We start from the raw sequence: 18,284 nt of genomic DNA, 5'->3' as shown, positions 1-18,284 counted from the left end.
CAACTAGTTTACACCCATTATTCCTAGTCACTCCCTGGGGCGCCTTAGTAAACAGCGCTTCCCCTATTCCCTGTTGACCTCCCCTAATAAATTTATAAGCGGCTACAAGATCTCCCCTCAGCCATCTCTTGTGAAGGCTGAAGAGATTCAGCTCTCGCAACCTCCCCCTGTTGGGTCTATCACGAAGGCACTAATCATGCGAGTGACCCTCCTCTGGACCCTCTCCAGATTCCCTGCGTCCCTCTTGAAGTGTGGCGCCCAAAACTGGACACAGTACTCCAGCTGTGGCCTGACCAGTGCTACATAGAGGGGGAGCATCACCTCCTTTGCTCTATTAGTCATGCACTTGCTAATGCACGACAAGGTGCGATTGGCCTTGTTGATGGCCTCGTTACACTGCCGACTCATGTTCATCTTGGAGTCAGTTATGACTCCAAGATCCCTCTCTGCCTCCGAGCTGCTGAGAAGGACACTCCCCAACCTATAGGTGTGATGGGGTTTCCTCCTTCCCAGGTGGAGTACCTTACATTTATCTTTATTAAATTGCATCCTATTTCTCTGTGCCCATTGATCCAACCTGTCCAGGTCAGCCTGAATCTGCTCCCTGCCCTCCGGTGTACTAACTTTGCCCCATAACTTGGTATCATCAGCGAACTTGGAGAGGGTGCTCTCCACACCCTCGTCCAAATCACTGATGAAGATATTGAATAATATCGGTCCGAGGACCAAACCTTGCAGGACCCCACTGCCCACCTCCCTCCAGGCCGAGAAGGAACCATCCAGCACCACTCTCTGGGTGCGGTCCCTAAGCCAGTTGGCCACCCACTTGACCGTGTAGGCATCCACTCCGTAGTCTGCTAGCTTCCCAATGAGGATAGGGTGCGAAACTGTGTCGAAGGCTTTCCTAAAGTCCAGGAAGATAACATCAGTCTCGGCTCCTGTGTCCAGTTTATCACCAGCCAGCAGAGGAAGAACATCTCCCTGCTGAGCTCCCATGCCAGGATGAACTTGGAGGTATGGGCTAGGGCTATGGGGTAGGAGGAGACCCCAGGTCCTGGGCATAACCTAAAACTGCACCCTGCCAGAGTTGAGAGGCCTGGTGGAACTGCCGGTGGCACGGCAGCTCCCAAGAAATGTCAGGACTGGAAACCTCCCTGGTGAAAGGTAGGTAGAAGGTGCCCTATAGCCTCCAGCCACTACATGCACGCAGTCCTGGCTAGGGAAAGGTCAGACCTGTAAGATATTTGAGAGGCCTGAGGCTTGCTGGTTACAGTGGAATTGTGAGGCTCCAGGTGAGCTTAGCTGCCTGGGATGCCATCTGTGAGGCATGGGCCGCAGTGTAGGGAAAGTATGGAGCTGCGGAATGGATGTCACCCCTAGACATCAGCATCCTAAAAGGGCAGCCTCCTGCCTTGGTAACATCTGAATTGGTTTTCCATCAAAGCATGGCAGGAAAGAGAGAGGCAGGCAGTTGGCCCAGAAACAGATGGGCAGGCCGAGATCTCACCCCCCACTCTTCCTGGATGGAATGAATAGTGAAGAAGCCAGAGGCTGGTATGCGTGCAAGAAAGCCAGTTACTGAAAATATAAACTGAGGTGTCAGAGGGCAAGGGACAGGCTTGGGAGGGTGAGGGGGTAGGGGGATGTAGCAGGTAGAAGTGTAGAGGTACCTGGGGAGTCAGATGTTGGGCAGGTTATCATGCGTCATAAATCCAATTTCTGTCTATATCGAGTCGATGAGTTTCTGTATCTAGGAGGCTGATTAAGTGAAGTTCATAAGCTAGTCTGTGAAAAGTGGTTTGTAAATTCCCTTTGAATCTCTGAATCAAATCACTGTCCTCCGAATTGGCTGAATCGAATACTTTCCTACTCACACAGGCCTAGTAGTGGACAGAAGAGTCATCTTCCTTTGAAGAGAAACAAAGGCTATAGCATGAGCTTCCCCCTCCTCACTACTTTTCTCTTCAGGAGCAGAAACTAGTCTGTCTCCCCCTTGAGAGACAAATGCCAGTAGCAAGGAATGCTCTCCTCTGCTACCAGGACTGGGTGGCCTATACTGGTGAATAAGGGCTGCACCCATTTTTCTGTCCATTCTCTTCCACTGCTTCAGGAGGTAGAAAAAGGAAAAGTAGCTCTGCTGCCTAGACCAAAAAGTTTGGAACTTCAGGTTGGCAAAGACCATGTGCAGAGATGCTCTAGCTGGGCTGAAACTGTAGCCACAAAAGGCAACAAGTCCTAGAACCACACCAAATGGTGCAAGACCCCCTTGCACTTCTTCATTACGTTTTACTAAGCAGTGTTAGAAGCCCCTGTGCTTTAGGAGGCACAGGTAACATGTTCTCCCTTTCGACTTTCTGCAGACAGCAAATTATCCGTCTACTAAAGCTGAGCCTAGGTGGTCAAAGTGGACTAAGGCAACACAACTGACATGGTTCAGTCAGTCTGTAAGGGATGCTAGTAACCACTGCGCTCTAAAACCTCCAAAATAAAACTCTGAGGAAAATTTGCTGAGTGAAAGGTTGTTCTCTGCTTGCTGAACCAGCTGCTCTTCTTGGCCAGTTCTCTGGGGAAACTAGATCAATGGCTGGATTAGCAGAGTTGTGCTGCATGCACGATGGAGGCAAGAGGGGTTGCTGTTGTCGTCAAGAGTGCACAATATTCCAAGTGACAGTCCCCTCATAACTGGCTGTGGGCAAATGCAAGAGATGCAGCTGGGATACAGGGAAGGGATTGTTAACCAGTGGCTGGGAAAACATCAGCCTTCAGAGGGCAGAGTTATAATGCGCCGGACACAGATACTGGTACAGGAAAACAATTGAAGCATACTTGTTATTTTTCAAAGATGTTTTGTTTTCCAAAGGGCTCCTGCTGCTTTGTCTCTGCTTGTAGGAAAGCCATAGGATATTGTCCCTGTGACGACATAATGACTTCCATGGCAACAGACTGTTGGCACAAAGATAGGATTTAAACTACATTCTAAGGATGGAAAAAAAAGAAAACCTTAGACTATGAGAGGCAAGGGAGAAAGCTTCCTAGCAGCAGCTTCCTAGCAGGTCCAAGACCTTCATTATAGATGCCCATAGAAGCAGGTGAATATGAGCGAGAGGAGATTGCACCTAGTGTGCAGCTAGCTGTCTAGCAATCACCAGCTCCCTAGATCCTCAGTGAGCTATTGAGCTGTTTAAGAACTGCTCATCTGTAAAAAATCTCCACATAGCAGCACAGATGCCACTGCAGTTACTACCACAAGGCTGATGCATAGTAGTAAACAGGAGAAGGGCACCGAGACATTAAGAACATGGGGCTGGAAGGGAGTTTGTGAACCATCAGGTTCAGTCTTCTGCTATTGCAGGATCACCATATGATCCCATTCATAAGCTGACCAAATTTCAGTCCCTATTCTAGTAACCATGACTGAAGGTAACAAGGGTCTGGGTGAGCACCAATTATGTTCACAGGATAAAAACCACATTTTAGAAATGTTGTGGAAACGGCAAGATTTGGACACAGCCTTGGTATGTGCGGTGAGGACAGAGAGACGGTAATGAAAACCACCCAGCCTCAGGAGGATGACATTTTAACCATTATAAAGAATGGCAAGAGTGGAGAGAATGCTAAAGGGAGAGATCAGGAAGCCAGTTTTCACCGTGTTAAATTTTCTGTGAAGCCTCCAGTGTGAGCCACAGGAATGAACAGGCTATTCAGGAATTATTTGTCATACCTCTCATCTTCATGTGCATACAATGAAAACATTTGGAAGACCCCTGTATTAGGTTCTGGAGTAGTCACCCACATAAGCTGGAACCAAACAGAAATAAACAGGGGGGTATCATCCACCTCTGCGACTTTCTCAACCACAAAATTCTGAAACAGCAGCAAAGACAACTAGCCAACTACATTTTTTTCCTAGACGGTTCCTCCACCTTGTATAAAATTAATTTAATTGTGAAATTTTCCCTTTATTAAGCTTTCTTTTTTTCCCTAAATTCCAATACTCCACTTGTTTGGAGAATGAGAACTTGTCTCAAAATAAAATTCAGTGACAACGGGCATATTTTACAATAGGGCCAGTTCACAAGTGAACAAACGGGCTGTTCAAGTAGGGAGAGTTTTTAGTATTTACAGTTGGGAGAAGCTGAACGCTCAAAAAGGCATGGTTCAGGCACAAGACTCAGTCAGGAATTCCTGAGCACATCCTCTTCCCTTTGAGCTCTCAATCTATTTACTGTACTTGTTGTGTGGTGTTTACATTGTATTTATTTAATTAATCCCATGCTTCAGGTCTTCTGCTAGCTGATTCTAAGAGCCAAGAAGCATTTTTTTCCCCCACCATTGAGGCATTACTTGGCTTTTGTGTTTATACCCCCACCCCCTTCCTCTGAAGCATCAAAGATTGACTACAGCTCAAGTTAGGAAACTTGGTGGGGTGATCTGGTGCTCCTCATGCTCCAAGAAACCTCTCAGGTGCTTGGCTGTTGAGGCTCAGTTAGAGTTACCCCAATGGCCAGATAGGAGGTCAGGGAACAATTCTCCCTCATGTCCTTTTGCTTGGGAATTTTTCTCCTTCCTTGGTAGTCTGGGACAGGGTTCATTTCCTAGGATCATCTGGACATGCTTTACCTCACACCACTCTTACCATTGCACAGGTGGTGCCCATGGTTTCCTGTTCTCTTTCTGCGGCATATAGTAGCATTCGAGACTTTTGTAATGCTTGTTTTGTAATGCTTGTTTTTTTGGAATTGCAGGTGCTTTCTGTCTTGTGGTGTGCAGAGGAGGCCGGTGGCTGTTCCACTGGATCTTTCTGGATTTAATGTTCATTATCGTGGTTACTTGCAACTGTTGGAAGACTAGACTTTGAGAGTCAGTTGGTTCCTTTCTGTTCTATGTTTCCTTTGCACCTCAGCCACTGATCTGCTGTATGACCTTGGGCAAGTCAGGTAACCACCCCTGTGCCTCAGTTCCCATCACTGTGAGGGAGCTGAGGCTGGAGCGGCACCTTGTACAGCTGGAGCAGCTGAACTGTGAGTGGTTTCAGAGGGGGGTATTTGTCTGGGATAGTCTGGGAGGGTGGAATGGGGTGCAGGATAGAAGGGGTCATTGCAGGGGGGTCTCCCCTGGGGCTCAGATGGGGTTGTGAAAGTTGGTCAGGATGCAGGGTCGTGGCTGGCAGGGGGGCTGTGGTTTGGGGGGTGGTCAGAGCTCTTGGGGTGTTATTTGGGGAGTCCTGTCTATGGGTGGTTGTTTGCTGGAAGCTGATCTGAGCTTCATGGAGAGGGCAGAATAGAAATCTTAAATAAAAAAAGATTTGTACTGTGGCAGGGCACTGTTTGTGCCTGCCACTCTAAGGGCCTGAAGACAGCAGCCGGCAGGTGCCTGATGAGGGCTGCCCATATAAACAGGGCATTTTGCTGCTGGAAGCCAGACAACAACACCGCCTGGCCGAAGGGCTGCTGGTATCATCTGGAGGTAAGGGAGGAGCTGTAGGGGATGGTCAGGAGGCTCAGGTCATGCCCAGGACCAGAAAACTGCACCCTGCCAGGAGTGGGTGGCCTGGTGGGGTTCCCAGTGGCGCGGGAGCCCCCAGGAAATACCAGGCCAGTTACCACCCTGGTGAAAGGTGGGTCAGGGCGCCTTAACCCCTAGCCCCCACAACTGGATGGGTTACCCCTTTGTAGGGTCTGGAAGGTGGACCTCAGAGAGAGAAAGTGAGGCCATAGACTCAACCTGTCTTGACATCCCCCGACTGGTCCAAGCTGGGGCCAGGACTGGAAGGGTCGAAGGGCCAGGGGCCCACCGCGAGGGACGCCCAAAAGCTGAGGGCCTGGGGTCCCGACTGGCCTGGAGGTGGGCCAGCACTAGTAGAGCCAGAGGTCCCGGGGGGACCACACCTGTAAGGGGGAAAGCAGCTCTGGGAGCTATGCTGCCGGGAATGAAGGCAGAATAGGCTGCCTGAATGGAAGGGATCTAAGTGGGGTCCAACTAGTAGGATTTTGGGGTCCAGTGTGGGACCGGTGATATGGATAACATCTGGATGCCATCTGCAAGGCTTGGGCTGCGGTGTAGGGGAGGAACGGAGCCACAGATGGCACCTCCTGGGGCAAGAAATGGACAGTAATCAACATCAATTAAATAATCAACAACAAGGCATGGTGGGCAGTTAGCCCAGAAACAGGTGGGTGGGTCCCAGGAAAATCAGCCCTGAGAAGGCCCCTTGTTACATGCACCCTGGCCTGATATTTCTGTCACATGGGGAGCAATCAGCTAGTGACTGTAAAGTGCTTTGAAGATGGAGAGTGCCAAATGTTAATCAAAGGAATAGCTCAGCTATCTTGCACAAAGAGAGCTTGCTTTATGGCTTCCAGCACTATAAAAACCCTTAGCTGGTACATTTAAAAACAAACAGGAATACAGGGTACAACACAAAACAGCAAAAATGGTGATCGTGCTTTATCTTTAGCTATTGCTAATGCTGCCTCTTTCAGTATTATTATACAGCTACACGTAAAAGAAGAAGCTGGGAGGGTGGCAAAATATCGACTTCCCCTTGCTTTTCTCTTCCTCCTATTCCGTACCCTATCAGGTGCCATTTTAAAGCTGAAGGTGAAGAGTCCCAGCGCAACCCAGTGAGGGCTGCTTTCAGCCCAGGACGAGGGTGTCTGATGGGGAATGTTCAATTCCCCACTGGCAGCCCCATAGCATAGAAGTATTGACTGAGGCATGAGGATGTAGAAGTCTGTGTTGCGACTCACTAGGGTACTGTTGCTGCAGGAAATGCTAGGACAGAAGTTCAGAGGAACATATAGTGCTATTGACAGGAGAAAAAAAGCTACCAGGAATCGTCCTCTTTAAATGTTTCCATGCATCTCTCAAGGCAAGAGAACAATCAATAAATCCTGAGCAGCAAGTTGATCACTGCTCACTAGTTTCTTTCACATCTTCTGCTTGCCATCTCTCACTTAACTTTCTCATGAGGGTCTCATGCTTCTGCCCCATTACTTCATACTTTGTCTGACCATTCCCCGGTCTCCCGACTAGTAGAGGCACCCCGCCAAACAAAGAGTTGACTTGGAAGTCCTGTTTAGTTAATGCTGATACAGGACATTGCAGGGAAAGAGGCCACTAGGCAGTGAATAGGTTGCAGGGGCATCTGTGGCTTCTCTCAAAGATGGAGAGTTGTGGGAGGGAGCAAAAGAATTGAAGCCAGTTTCCAGAAAGACTCTGAAACCCAGGAATGCCCGTATCTGCTACAGAGGGAAATGCTTCAGGGCTATATATCCTCTCTGAAGCTCATCCAGAACATGGGTATTCTATGAGAAATGCAGCATGTTGACAACTGGCTGGGTAAAGTATGCCCACACCCAGATTTAGCAGCATTTTTATCCTATCCTTTCAATGTGTGTGAAAGTCCATCTACCTAAGAGAACTCCCACTTCCCCCCTCCCCACAAAAAAAATTCTGCATAAATGATTTACAGGAATCATTCCCAACACTGCCTCTTCCAACAGAAAAACAGCAGTTTTGGGGGCCATCATTTAAATATTTTCAGTGTCTAACCAGGCATTTTAGTTCAACTGCGGCCTTGCCTACATTAGAGTTGCTGCCACTGTAGCTACAGCTATAGATTGCACTGCTATAGCAGCTGCACTCCCTGGTGTAGAGGCAGCTGTCGGAAGGAGTTTTTCTGCTCCCAGAGAAGCTACCTTCCGGCAGCAGAGCTGAAGCTGCACTCAGGACTTCGCTAGCAGAACCATGTTGGTTACAGTGTGTGATCTTTTTACATTCTTGCTCCATCTAGCTCTGTGGGCAGAACCTTGTAAACTAAGCCTTAGTTCATTGCCTGCTAACAGGAGATCCACCTTAAGGTATCATTGCACCAGGTCTCATGAATCAGAGGCATTCAGATTTTGTTATTATGTGGACCACACCTAACTAGAGAATCTCATGGACAATAATTGTACAGACCCCATTCCTCATCTTATTCACAGCACAGACCACCCCATTTTCTGTGACAGTGACATGACACCCTTGGAAAGCTCTTTTAACATTTACTGAAAAGCTGGCAGCAAGATCTAGCATCAGGCAGCTAGCCAAGTCATCTTCAATTGCCAGCAAGGGCAATGCAAGCTAGTGATAGTCTACACACTACAGGTTGAAAACTGCTGTTATAATCACAGCAGGATTAGGCCCACTCACCTTTTGGAAAGGACTCCCTTCGAGGAAACCTAAAAAGGGGTACTCGCGTTTAAGCTAGGAGCTCTCTAGATGCTAACAGACACATCCTAACACCTCTCCTTATGCCCCATTTATTTCAGTGACAATGTACTACTGATGCACACAAGCTGCAGAATCTAAAGCTTTAAATCATCAATGAGGCAAATCCCAGTGGGGCACTAGGGGGTTTCTATGTTGCTAACAATGTTGTATTCTGAATGAGGTGTAAAGCTGATGACCTGACCCCTTTAGGGTTGTAAGATTCTTTTTGCAGAGGTTGAGATTCTAATCTTGGCATTCTGGCTTGACTGCATCTTGGATCATTACGCTCTTTAATACTTTGCAGTTATATAGCTTCCTCCAGCTGAGGCTTCCATAGTGCTTTGCACACAGTTTAACTAAGATATAAACATTTATTACATTTAATTGAAATAAAAATTGAAATTCTTGTTATTACCCTTGAGAGATGGTAAGTAGAGATGGGGACACTGAGGTTCAGGGAAGCTGAATGACTTTCAATATATACACGACATGCTCACTCCAGCGTAAACCTATATTTTACTTGGCAATAAATTTATTAGTAGTAATGAAAAGACTCACTATTGTAATATCTGGCCACTGAGTGGTGGGGAGCTGGTTAGTAGGGGTGTGCAAAGCAGGCAGTATTTGATTTGGATTCGGGTCGATTCAGGGGACAGTGATTCAATTTGCTCATTCAGATCACTGCCCCGATTCGATTTGGCCAAATCTGAATTGAAGATTCGATTCTGATTTAGAGATTCAGCAATTCAGCCATAGACATCACTTTATGTGGGTTTTTTTCTGTGTACCTCAAGGTACCAGATGCAGTTCATGAACACTGAGATGGGGTTGATGGAGCATCCCACGGGAGTGTGGGGGGGTCCACTGCCCCCCCATGTCCCCCCAACTCGGCGATTGGCTGCAGGGGGATCCTGGGTGCCCCCCCAGACTCAGGAGGCACCAGTTGCCAAGCCGGAAGCGGGGGGAGGGGGGAAGAGTCCTCCCCATGCACTCCATGGTGGACCCGGAAGTGCACTGGAATTACTTCTGATCCACTTCTGGGTCTGCTGCTGAGTGCGCGGGGGAACCCCTGCACTCCCGTGGGATGCTCCATCCACCCCACCATCTCAGCATTCACAAGCCATGCCTGGTACCTCGAGGTACGTAGAAAAAACATATAAAGCTATGCCTATAGCCGAATCGTTGAATCTTTCCGAATCAAATCGGAGGCTTCTGATTCAATTCAGAGAGATTAATGGGTCTCCTGATTTCGATTTGGATTCGGAGATACGGCTGCCGAATCTCCTCCAAATTGAATCAGCAACTGAAGCTTTGCACAGCCCTACTGGTCAGCACTGAGCAAAGGTCCGCTCTGGTATGAAGTTGGTAATAACAGCGCACATATGAAACGCATATCAGTAAATTTTCCAGATTAAATTTACCTTTGATTTCCTCAGAAGTAACTTTATACTGAAGAACAGCATTTCCTCTAGAGTAAAGGCTGTGCATCATACGTGTGCTCCACCCTTCCTCCAGAGTGAACTGAGAAATACTTCACAGTAAATGGGTCAGAGATACATACCCTTAACAGGGGAACAGAGCCAGTTAATAGCAGATCCATGATCAAATCCCAGATCTCCTGACTCCTGGTACCACAGCTAATTCACAAGTCACTCTACTTTGCTTCTTCTGCCCATGTCTGACTCCAGGATTTCTGTTACCTCGTGCAAGATAAGACAGGTTTGCTTATCAGTTTCACATTCATACCAAATCTTAAAACTATGTTCAAGTTCAAGATCAAAGAAACTCCTGAGTCTAGCAACCCATTAGTCTAGTGTGGTTAAAACACTAGTTTACAGAGCCAACAGCACACAAGGGCATCACGTGGTTAGCAACAGAGATGGCTGCCAGTGACTCCCCAGCCTAAAAGACCAGGTACCCTCTTAAAGATGGGTTGACGGGGGGCAGCCTTTAGCAAGAGTTTGGAGTGCAGCTCAAGCTGATATCTCCTCTGGAGCCATATGTATCTGGTCTGTCACCACACCTGCTAAAAATATACTACTCCTAGCATTTTGCTGCTTAAAGAGGGAATAGGACTGATACCAACCTCCGGAGCAGGAACAGCCCCCCCATCACTGTAAACTGTTATGCAGCTATTGGCAGGGATGAATATTGCATTCCATGCCGTTGGTGGCTGTATGTGTGAAGAGACAGAGGTCCCTGTTTGCAGATCATAAACACTTTGGATCTTTCCCAGCGACAAGGAACAGGACAGTAAGGGAATTAATGACATCTGAGTTCAAAAAGAACTCCTGCTGTTACATACATTTTTCATACATTTTATCTTTTTAAACCTAAACTATTCCCTTGGGAAAGCTCAGCTCTAGTGCAGCTTCAGGATGCCACTGTGTTTCCTATTCTTTATTTTCATGTGGGCTAACAAGGCAAAAGGAGGTCAAGTGACTTGCTCAAGGTTGCAGACAGGCAGTGAGTCATAATGAAATGTTTTCTACAAGCTGTTTGCCCTGTAATCATATGTTTATTCTACAGGGCTATATGTTGTCAGTACCATTTATTTTTGTCTGTCCTAGCAGTTTCAGGAAGCCTAGGCTCTCTCATGAAATTTATGAAAAACTGAGTAAAAAGAGGTCTTTTGGGAGGCCTCTTTGGGTAATTCTGCACTATAATACTGCTCCAGGTAGCAGTGCCCTCAAGCATGCCATGCTGCTTTGCATGGTCTGAAACCAAAAGAAGTATACTGTAGCCTGACACTGCAGGGAAATTAATTAGCACTGCTGACTGATGGTACCAGTCGGCCTACCCCAATGCTAATTAGCTAAACTATAATGCTACAAAAATGCAGCTACACTGCTTTTGGTACAGGAGACAGCCTGCATGAAGCAGCGCAGCGCCGTGGCCTAGCATAATAAATTTGCCATATAAACATACCTTAAACCCCACCTTGGAAAGAAAAAACACAGAGCAATACTGGACTTCACAGATGCAAGGATGAGCCGCTTTACGGCCTCACACACAGCTGTAGCACAGCTGGTAGCTGAGTGCAAAAGATACCAGTATTAGCATTACTGCCAAATACGAGCATCCAAATCAGGTCAGGCCTACCAAAATCATGAGCAATTTAAAACTTGTAAGTTTAAAGATAATAAACCTGGAATTTCTCTCTCCCTTTTTAGCTTTAGAGATTATGCTTTTCAGCTTTTCACCACAATCGTGAAATATATTAAACCTGGATTGTCATGAGATCACATGATTCCAAGAGCTGGGGCTTTCAGGAAAGCACTAGGTATAATGAAATGCATGATAACATTAGTAACTCTGTAGTCGGGTTCACAGGTTGCTAGTTAATGATGCTCTTCAAGTCGAGCAGAACTACAGTGACACCCAGGTGTGTGCCTGGATTTACATACTGCAAAACAACTAATGGACTGAAAATAGATCACTCTTTGTCTGTTTTCATATTCATCAAAAAACAGCCCAATTTACAAAAAGGGAGTCAACTCAGTGAGTACTGTATGTTCATGTGCACTGGGTCACATATAATCCCCCTTGCGGATGTATGCATTTCTTGCCTACTTATCTGGTTACTGGCATACCTCCCACAAGCTTCCTGCCTGGTACACAGTCTCCCTAAAAGCTCAAATATATGGTGCACTCTCTTGGAAATGTGAAAAATGCAGTGGCCACATAAAAAAATGACAGTGTAAAAGCAGGAAGAATTTGCCCAAGGCTCAGCTGAGTGGAATGACTGAAGGGATTGAAAAAGCCTGATAATAAGGATACTCAGATGATAGTAGCTGAAGCTACCGGTATATAATATACCAGAGTTAATTACCAAGCTTCCTTATTTAGAATCAGTGCCTTTTTGTTGTTATGATCCAAGTATGATGTACTCATTGACTCTGAATTTTTAAACACACAATTCTAGGTGCCCCTCAGAAGCAGAAGATAATAAAGTTCCTCACTTCTACACACCTAACACACTGATTTCTGCCTGAACAGACTGCATCCCACTGGTGCTTCTCTGCTACAGCCCATCGTGTAAATTATTCAGAGGTTTCTGGTGGACTTTGGCATTACATAATGAAATCTTATTGCTGCATCTCTTGTTCTTTTCAATAGCGATTCTTTTAGTAACATGTTCTAATCATAATGGCAGTTTTGGGCCAGTTCCCCTCCCCCTTGCTCTTGGGCAGTGAGACTCCTACACAAATTTGACCTTTGGAACCAGATTTTTATAGGAGCAGCACTGCAGTTTTGGTCCAGCTGCAGAATCCTTTTACTTTAATATGATGTGCATTTTTACTGCTTGCATTTTAAAACATGACATCAAGTCAATATGAAATCATACATTTCAGGGCCAAATTCTGTTCTCTATGCAATGTATAACCTCCCACCTCAAAACACAAGGGCAAGAGTTGTCCATGTGTAACAAAGTATGATTCAAATCAGGGCAGCAGCCTCCCTACCTATGATTCTAGGGTTAATTAATACTCCTCCCCCCCGGTGTTGAAACTATTTAAATCTAGGTAAAATCTGTTTCAATCTAGGTTAAAGTAAATGCGCATGTTCTCCTATTATTTGATTGCCACTGCTTATAAGATGCAACAGAATCAGCAGGGGATTTAAAAAAAAAATCCCAAAGCAAACAAGAAACACCAAACTGGACAACTATTGTTATGCGCAACAACTATGTCAGCACAAATGTAAACATTTCTAGCAAGTGGAACTTGTGCACTCAGCAGAAACAGCAACAACAAAAAGGAAAGGGAACACCATTCCTCTCTCCCAACCTCATTTGCCTTAAAGATGCATGTATGATTTGTATTTCAGGTATTCTGCCAGGAATTTTATTAAAACTAGGGAGCACTTTAGAGGATATTAAGTTACACTCTGATCTAGTTGGGGATGGTCCTGCTTTGAGCAGGGGTTGGACTAGATGACCTCTTGAGGTCCCTTCCAAACCCTAAATTTCTCTGATTCATGATATCACAGATCCTTTGTGTAACACTGTCAATCTAAAGCAGCCTTGCAAATAGAGTGGATTTTAAAACACAACAACCCAGGTCTTTATGAGAGGCAAAACTACACCTAGATAATTAAAGTATTATAGTGGCACCTTCCTCTCCCCGTGCGTCAGTGAAATAGTTATTTGAAGGAGCCATGTTATAGCCATTTGGATGATGTGTTAAAAAGAGGCCTGAACAGTGCCTGCCCTTGATACCATGCAAAACAACGCTACCAATTTCAGAGAGCGATGGCAGGTGTTTACACGAGACCAGAACCCGGGCTGGCAATCTCAAATGGATTTACCTTGCTCTCCCCCTTGCCCTTTTTCCCCCCAGCCCTACAGGAGAAGCCAAACCAACCAACTCCACCTAGCCATGCCAAGAGCAGAGTGGCGGTAATGCCCAACATGCCATCTGGCTGTGACCAGATTTAGGCCAAGGATAGGAGAGAAAAGAAGTCAGCGGATGCCAGGCTGGAAAGAAGCGGAGCTTGTTGGCGCGAGCGGAAAGAACGTCTCGCCTGCCCTCCTCCCTCCGCCTGCACTCAGAGAGGGGGCAAAACAGCCAGGCTCCAGGTGCCAGCGCGCCCCTCCAGGCTCTCCTGCAAGTCCGAAGGAGCTCTGCCCACCTCAAGACTGCAGCATCCCATCAAGTAGCGTAACCCCCCCCCCTTCCCATGCGGTACTCCTGCAAGACAGATGGAGGGCGCAAAGCGGGACGCAGCAGCGGGGCCCCCCTGGCTGCCCGCGGCTCCTGCTGAGGGGCAAGGCCCGGCCCCGCACCCACGCCGCTGCCGCCTGCCTCCCGCTCCCCCGGCGGGCGGCAGGGGCTGGCGGCGGCCGCACGGGGGATGCTGCAGGGTGCTGCCCTGCTGCGGGGAGGGGGCTGGGGGGATGCGGGGCGGCCCTGCGGGGATCCTTCTCCCCGTGGCCCCGCGCCGCGCCGCGCCGCAGCCTCGCCCACCTGCCAGGCTGTTGTAGCAGTCGATCTCGATGGTCTCCACCAGCCGCCGCTGCTCAGCGCTGAGGCCGGGCGGGCCGGCGGCGGGGCCGGGCTCGTCGCGGGGCGGCGGGAGCCCCTTGAGCTCGAGCAGGGCGCGGTGGTACTTGCCGATGGCCTCGCGGAATTTCTTGTCCTTGTAGCACTGCGCCCCTTGGCCCTTGAAGTCCAGCGCGCGCTGGATCAGCTCGGCCGGCTCGGCGCCCGCCGCCCGCTGCGCCGCCTGCTGCGGAGGGGCCCCGCCGCCCGCGTTCAGCTTCCCCGCTGCCGGGCCCGGCCTCTCCATGCCCCCGACCGACCGCTACAGCCCGGCCAGCGCTCGGCCGCCGCCGCCGCCGCTCTGCCCCGCGCCCATCCCCGCCTCCGCCGCCCCGCCCCGCCCCGCCCCGCGTCCCTGCTCTCCCGCAGCAGCCCGTCTGCCCTCGCCTTCCCGCCCCGCTGCCCTCCCGCCCCCGCCCTCCAGGATGCAGACAACCCCCACAACCCTTGCATGGGTGCCTGCTCCCTTGGCCCCCTCATGCCTTTGCCAGAGCCCCCTGGCTGAAGTCGGGTCCCTGTTCCCAGTCCCTTATTCCCGGTGCCCGGCTCCTTCTTCAAAGCTCATCTATTCCAATCAGTCACCAAACTGACTAACACCAGGCATGAAAGAGACCTGGGGGTAATAACAGACCACAGCAGGGCAAATAATACTCTGGCGTGCATCAGTCAGAGGCATTTCCAGCAAAACCAAGGGGGTGATTCTTCCGCCCGGGTGAGATTGCTGCTGCAGTACCGCGTCCAGTTCTGGGCACCGCACTTCAACAAGGACGTGGACAGGCTTGAAAGAGTCCAGGGAAGAGCCACCCATTTGATCAGAGACTTGCATGGCAAGCCATACGAGGAGAGGCTGAGGGACCTGGGTCTCTTCAGCCTGAGGAAAAGAAGGCTGAGAGGGGACTTGGTAGCAGCTTACCGCTACACTAGGGGAGTACATCAGGGCTCCGTGAGCAACTGTTCACCAGGGCACCCGAGAGGAGAACCAGGAGTAATGGCCACAAACTCCTGGAGATCGATTCAGGCTCAACGTTAGGAAAAAATTCTTCACAGTCCAGGTGTCCAGACTGGAATAAACTCCCTCCAGAGGTGGTGCAATCACCTACCCTGGGAATCTTCAAGAGGAGACTGGATGGTCATCTTGCCAGGGTCACCTGACCCCGAGTTGTCTTTCCTGCCTGGTGCAGGGGGCTGGACCCCATGACCTTCTGAGGTCCCTTCCAGCCCCTTCCAATCTATGAACTTATGAATCTCTACCCAATGCAAACTTGTTATTCATGACACATTAATTACTAAACATACATAGCTGAGGACACGCTCTCTCTTCAGAATGTGTCATTCGTGAATTATACGCTTTTATTGGGTATAGTTTAGCTTTGAAAAAGGAACTGGGAACCAGGAATAAGGAACTGGGAATAAAGACCCGACTTCAGCCTCATTTCCTCCAGCCCCTGCTGCTTCCCCCGCTCTCTGCTCCAGCGCCCTCTCCCGCCAGGTTCCCCCTGGCCTCCTCGCTGCAGGCACTTCCTCTCCCCACCCTTTCCTCAGGCAGCAAGTTAAGTGCAGCTGCCTGATTTTTGTGTGTGTGTGTTGGCAGGCACAGGGGAAGCAGACAAATTTCCCCTCTCTGCAGCAGCACTCACACTGCAGGGCTGCGTTTTCCTGTGAGTTAGGTTATTCTGTGCTCCAGTATGCATCCAAATGGAAAGGTTTGGGGGTTACTTGATGCCTGCCACGCTCCCTGCCCTTTGTTAGTTGTCTGAAGCACTCCAAAGTTCTCCTGGTAGGAACAAAGGGAAAATTGTCCCCAAGCTGAGGGTTGACCCTTGCTTTGCTCAGGGGAACATAATCTCTGCATGTATCACATAAAACAATTAGCTGCCTTTTTGCGTGCTTCTCATCTAGTACTGCCAAGCCCGGCATTCAAATTGAATGGGTTTCTCAAACCCATGAATTGGGTTCTCAAATCATGAGATTTCTTTTTTAAAATAGATTAGGAACAACTCAGAGTTCTCCATCATCACTTGACTCCACAGGCTGGTGTTTTTTGGGGAAAATACACACCGTCAGGGGGACCAACTTTCAGCTCTACAGGTATTTTATTTAACTCTAAATGGGTATCCAGGAGCAGGCATAAAAGTGTTGGCTGAAGAATGTGAGATCCAGAAATCAGAGATGGGTAGTATATATTTGGGGAACCTGGAGATGGACTCTGTGTGTGACTTTAGAGAGTTAGAGAAGGATTTTGTATGCAAATCATAGACATTAAGGATGGAAAAATTCTACTGAGTCACAATCAGGCTGTCCAATGTCCATACTGTCTGTTATAAGTACAAGTGACTCAAGCAATCTCTTCTTAGATATCTTTCATTGCATTTTAAAGAATTATACATAACCCAGGGTATGCCAGTGAATTTAGTGGCACTGCCTGGGAAAAGAAGATAATTGTGCTGTAATGTCAGTCATCTCATTAGGAAGGGTTGCAGAAGAGTCAAAAGAGGGACTTTTGGAGGCGGGGGGAGAAGAGTAAACCGGGGTCCAGTTGGTACCTCCTTATCCCCTCAAAACCTCCCACATCCAGAAATGTACAGGGGAGACCCCAATACACTGGAGCCCAAGGACCCAAGCAGCACCTTCCCTTCTTCTTTAGCCTATCATTTGGCTGTGAAGGAAATACTGCAGAGAAGCCAGCCAGACCTTAGCCAACAGGAACAGTTGTGGGAGCTGGGACCTCTGGACATCCTGAAAACTCCCATTCATTTTGAGTGGACTTCCCCTGCCTTGTACTGACTGGCTTTCAGCTCCAGCCCCATTCCTTCCACAGAATCTTCTCACCTTAGTCTCACTCAAGAGCTGCCCCTCTAATCCTCTTCTAGCCTGCTCAGCCCCCCTTTCCTCCTCTTCCTTTCATTTCTATTTCCTTTTTTCCTCATTTAGCACATCCTAAGTAAACCCACCAAGGGGAAAAAAAAGGCATGGAACAAACATGTTTTCTACCATTGCACTGTTGATTCTGCATGTGTGCCACACTCTTACCAACATCTGATCTGTTTAGACTGCAAGAAATTGTGGGCAGGGGTTGCTTATTACTTTGGGCTTGTATGGAGCCTGCCCTGCCTAGAAAAAATGGGTTGGTTGCTCCTCATTTGCTATGACAGCAGGATCCACATTTTTTTGCAAAGGATGTAGAGCTCACTGTTCACAACAGCAAGATAGCTATTTCCATCATTTCTTGAGGGAAGCAAGGCAGCATATCATACACTTTTGAACATGGCTGGGTTTACTAGTGTAGATAAAAATAGATAAAGCCAGGAGAGGATGATAAAGTAGAAGGAAGATGGAAAGTAAGGTCATGGAGAGATCAAAACTGCCGGTGTTCAAGCCACTAGGTTGTCAGCATTAATAAATGGTAATAACTTTGAATCACAATTCAAATGCAAACCATTTGAAAACCAGAAAGCCTCCTTACAACATATCACAGAAAAATATAATGAAAAATAGAAAATAGGTCCATGTGAACTTTTCAAAAAAGAAACAGCTTCAGAATGTCAATTATTTTGTGAAATGATTTTCCTGATCTTTGCCTGGGTGTACTAATGACAATCTTGTAATGTTAAGCCAGTTTCAGCACCATGGACTAGGCAGCAGTTTAATTTCAAAACCTACACCATGAACGGCCTTCACTGCTAACGGGGCCTCACTAGACCACTGACGGAAAAGTACAAAAGGCTGAAGGTTGTCTTAAGAAGGATTCCATTTTCTTAGGAAATGTTACTAGATAGATGGCTGCTGCCAATGCTGGGGCAAAAGTGACCTGGTCAACAATACTGACAGGGGGTTTTGCAAATTATCAAATGTAGTGAGGTCTGAAAAATAGCTAAAAGGATATTCAGCACACAGGTTTGGTAACTTAAAGATATATATCCATCCCTCTCTTCCACACCCACAGCCCTGATAAAGAAACATGGGGTAGCCCAATATATCAGCTCCAAG

The 18,284-nt window shown here is 47.9% G+C and overlaps 1 protein-coding gene and 1 long non-coding RNA gene across 4 annotated transcripts in view; one reads left to right on the top strand and one right to left on the bottom strand.

Moving 5' to 3' along the window:
* LOC132248774 (uncharacterized) overlaps nt 1-12,344 on the top strand; it is an 80,955-nt gene extending 68,611 nt beyond the window's left edge. For 2 of the 3 annotated variants that reach the window (XR_009460152.1, XR_009460151.1), the window contains 2 exons: nt 4,746-5,021; nt 12,179-12,344. This is a non-coding gene — a long non-coding RNA (uncharacterized LOC132248774). Of the gene's footprint in view, nt 1-4,745; nt 5,022-11,426; nt 11,537-12,178 lie in introns of all 3 variants that reach the window. The other variant, XR_009460153.1, reaches the window with a different exon arrangement.
* Nucleotides 1-14,585, bottom strand: part of TTC9 (tetratricopeptide repeat domain 9) — a 44,229-nt gene extending 29,644 nt beyond the window's left edge. The window contains exon 1 of the mRNA XM_006267946.4: nt 14,223-14,585. Coding sequence (XP_006268008.1) covers nt 14,223-14,544 — 322 coding nt within the window. The 5' untranslated portion in view covers nt 14,545-14,585. The remainder of the gene's footprint in view (nt 1-14,222) is intronic.
* Nucleotides 14,586-18,284: the final 3,699 nt, after the last annotated feature.

The sequence above is a fragment of the Alligator mississippiensis genome, chromosome 2, assembly GCF_030867095.1.
Source record: "Alligator mississippiensis isolate rAllMis1 chromosome 2, rAllMis1, whole genome shotgun sequence".
Lineage (NCBI taxonomy): Eukaryota > Metazoa > Chordata > Crocodylia > Alligatoridae > Alligator > Alligator mississippiensis.
Note: the sequence above shows the minus strand (reverse complement) of the source record. Positions and strands in the feature narration are given on the sequence as shown.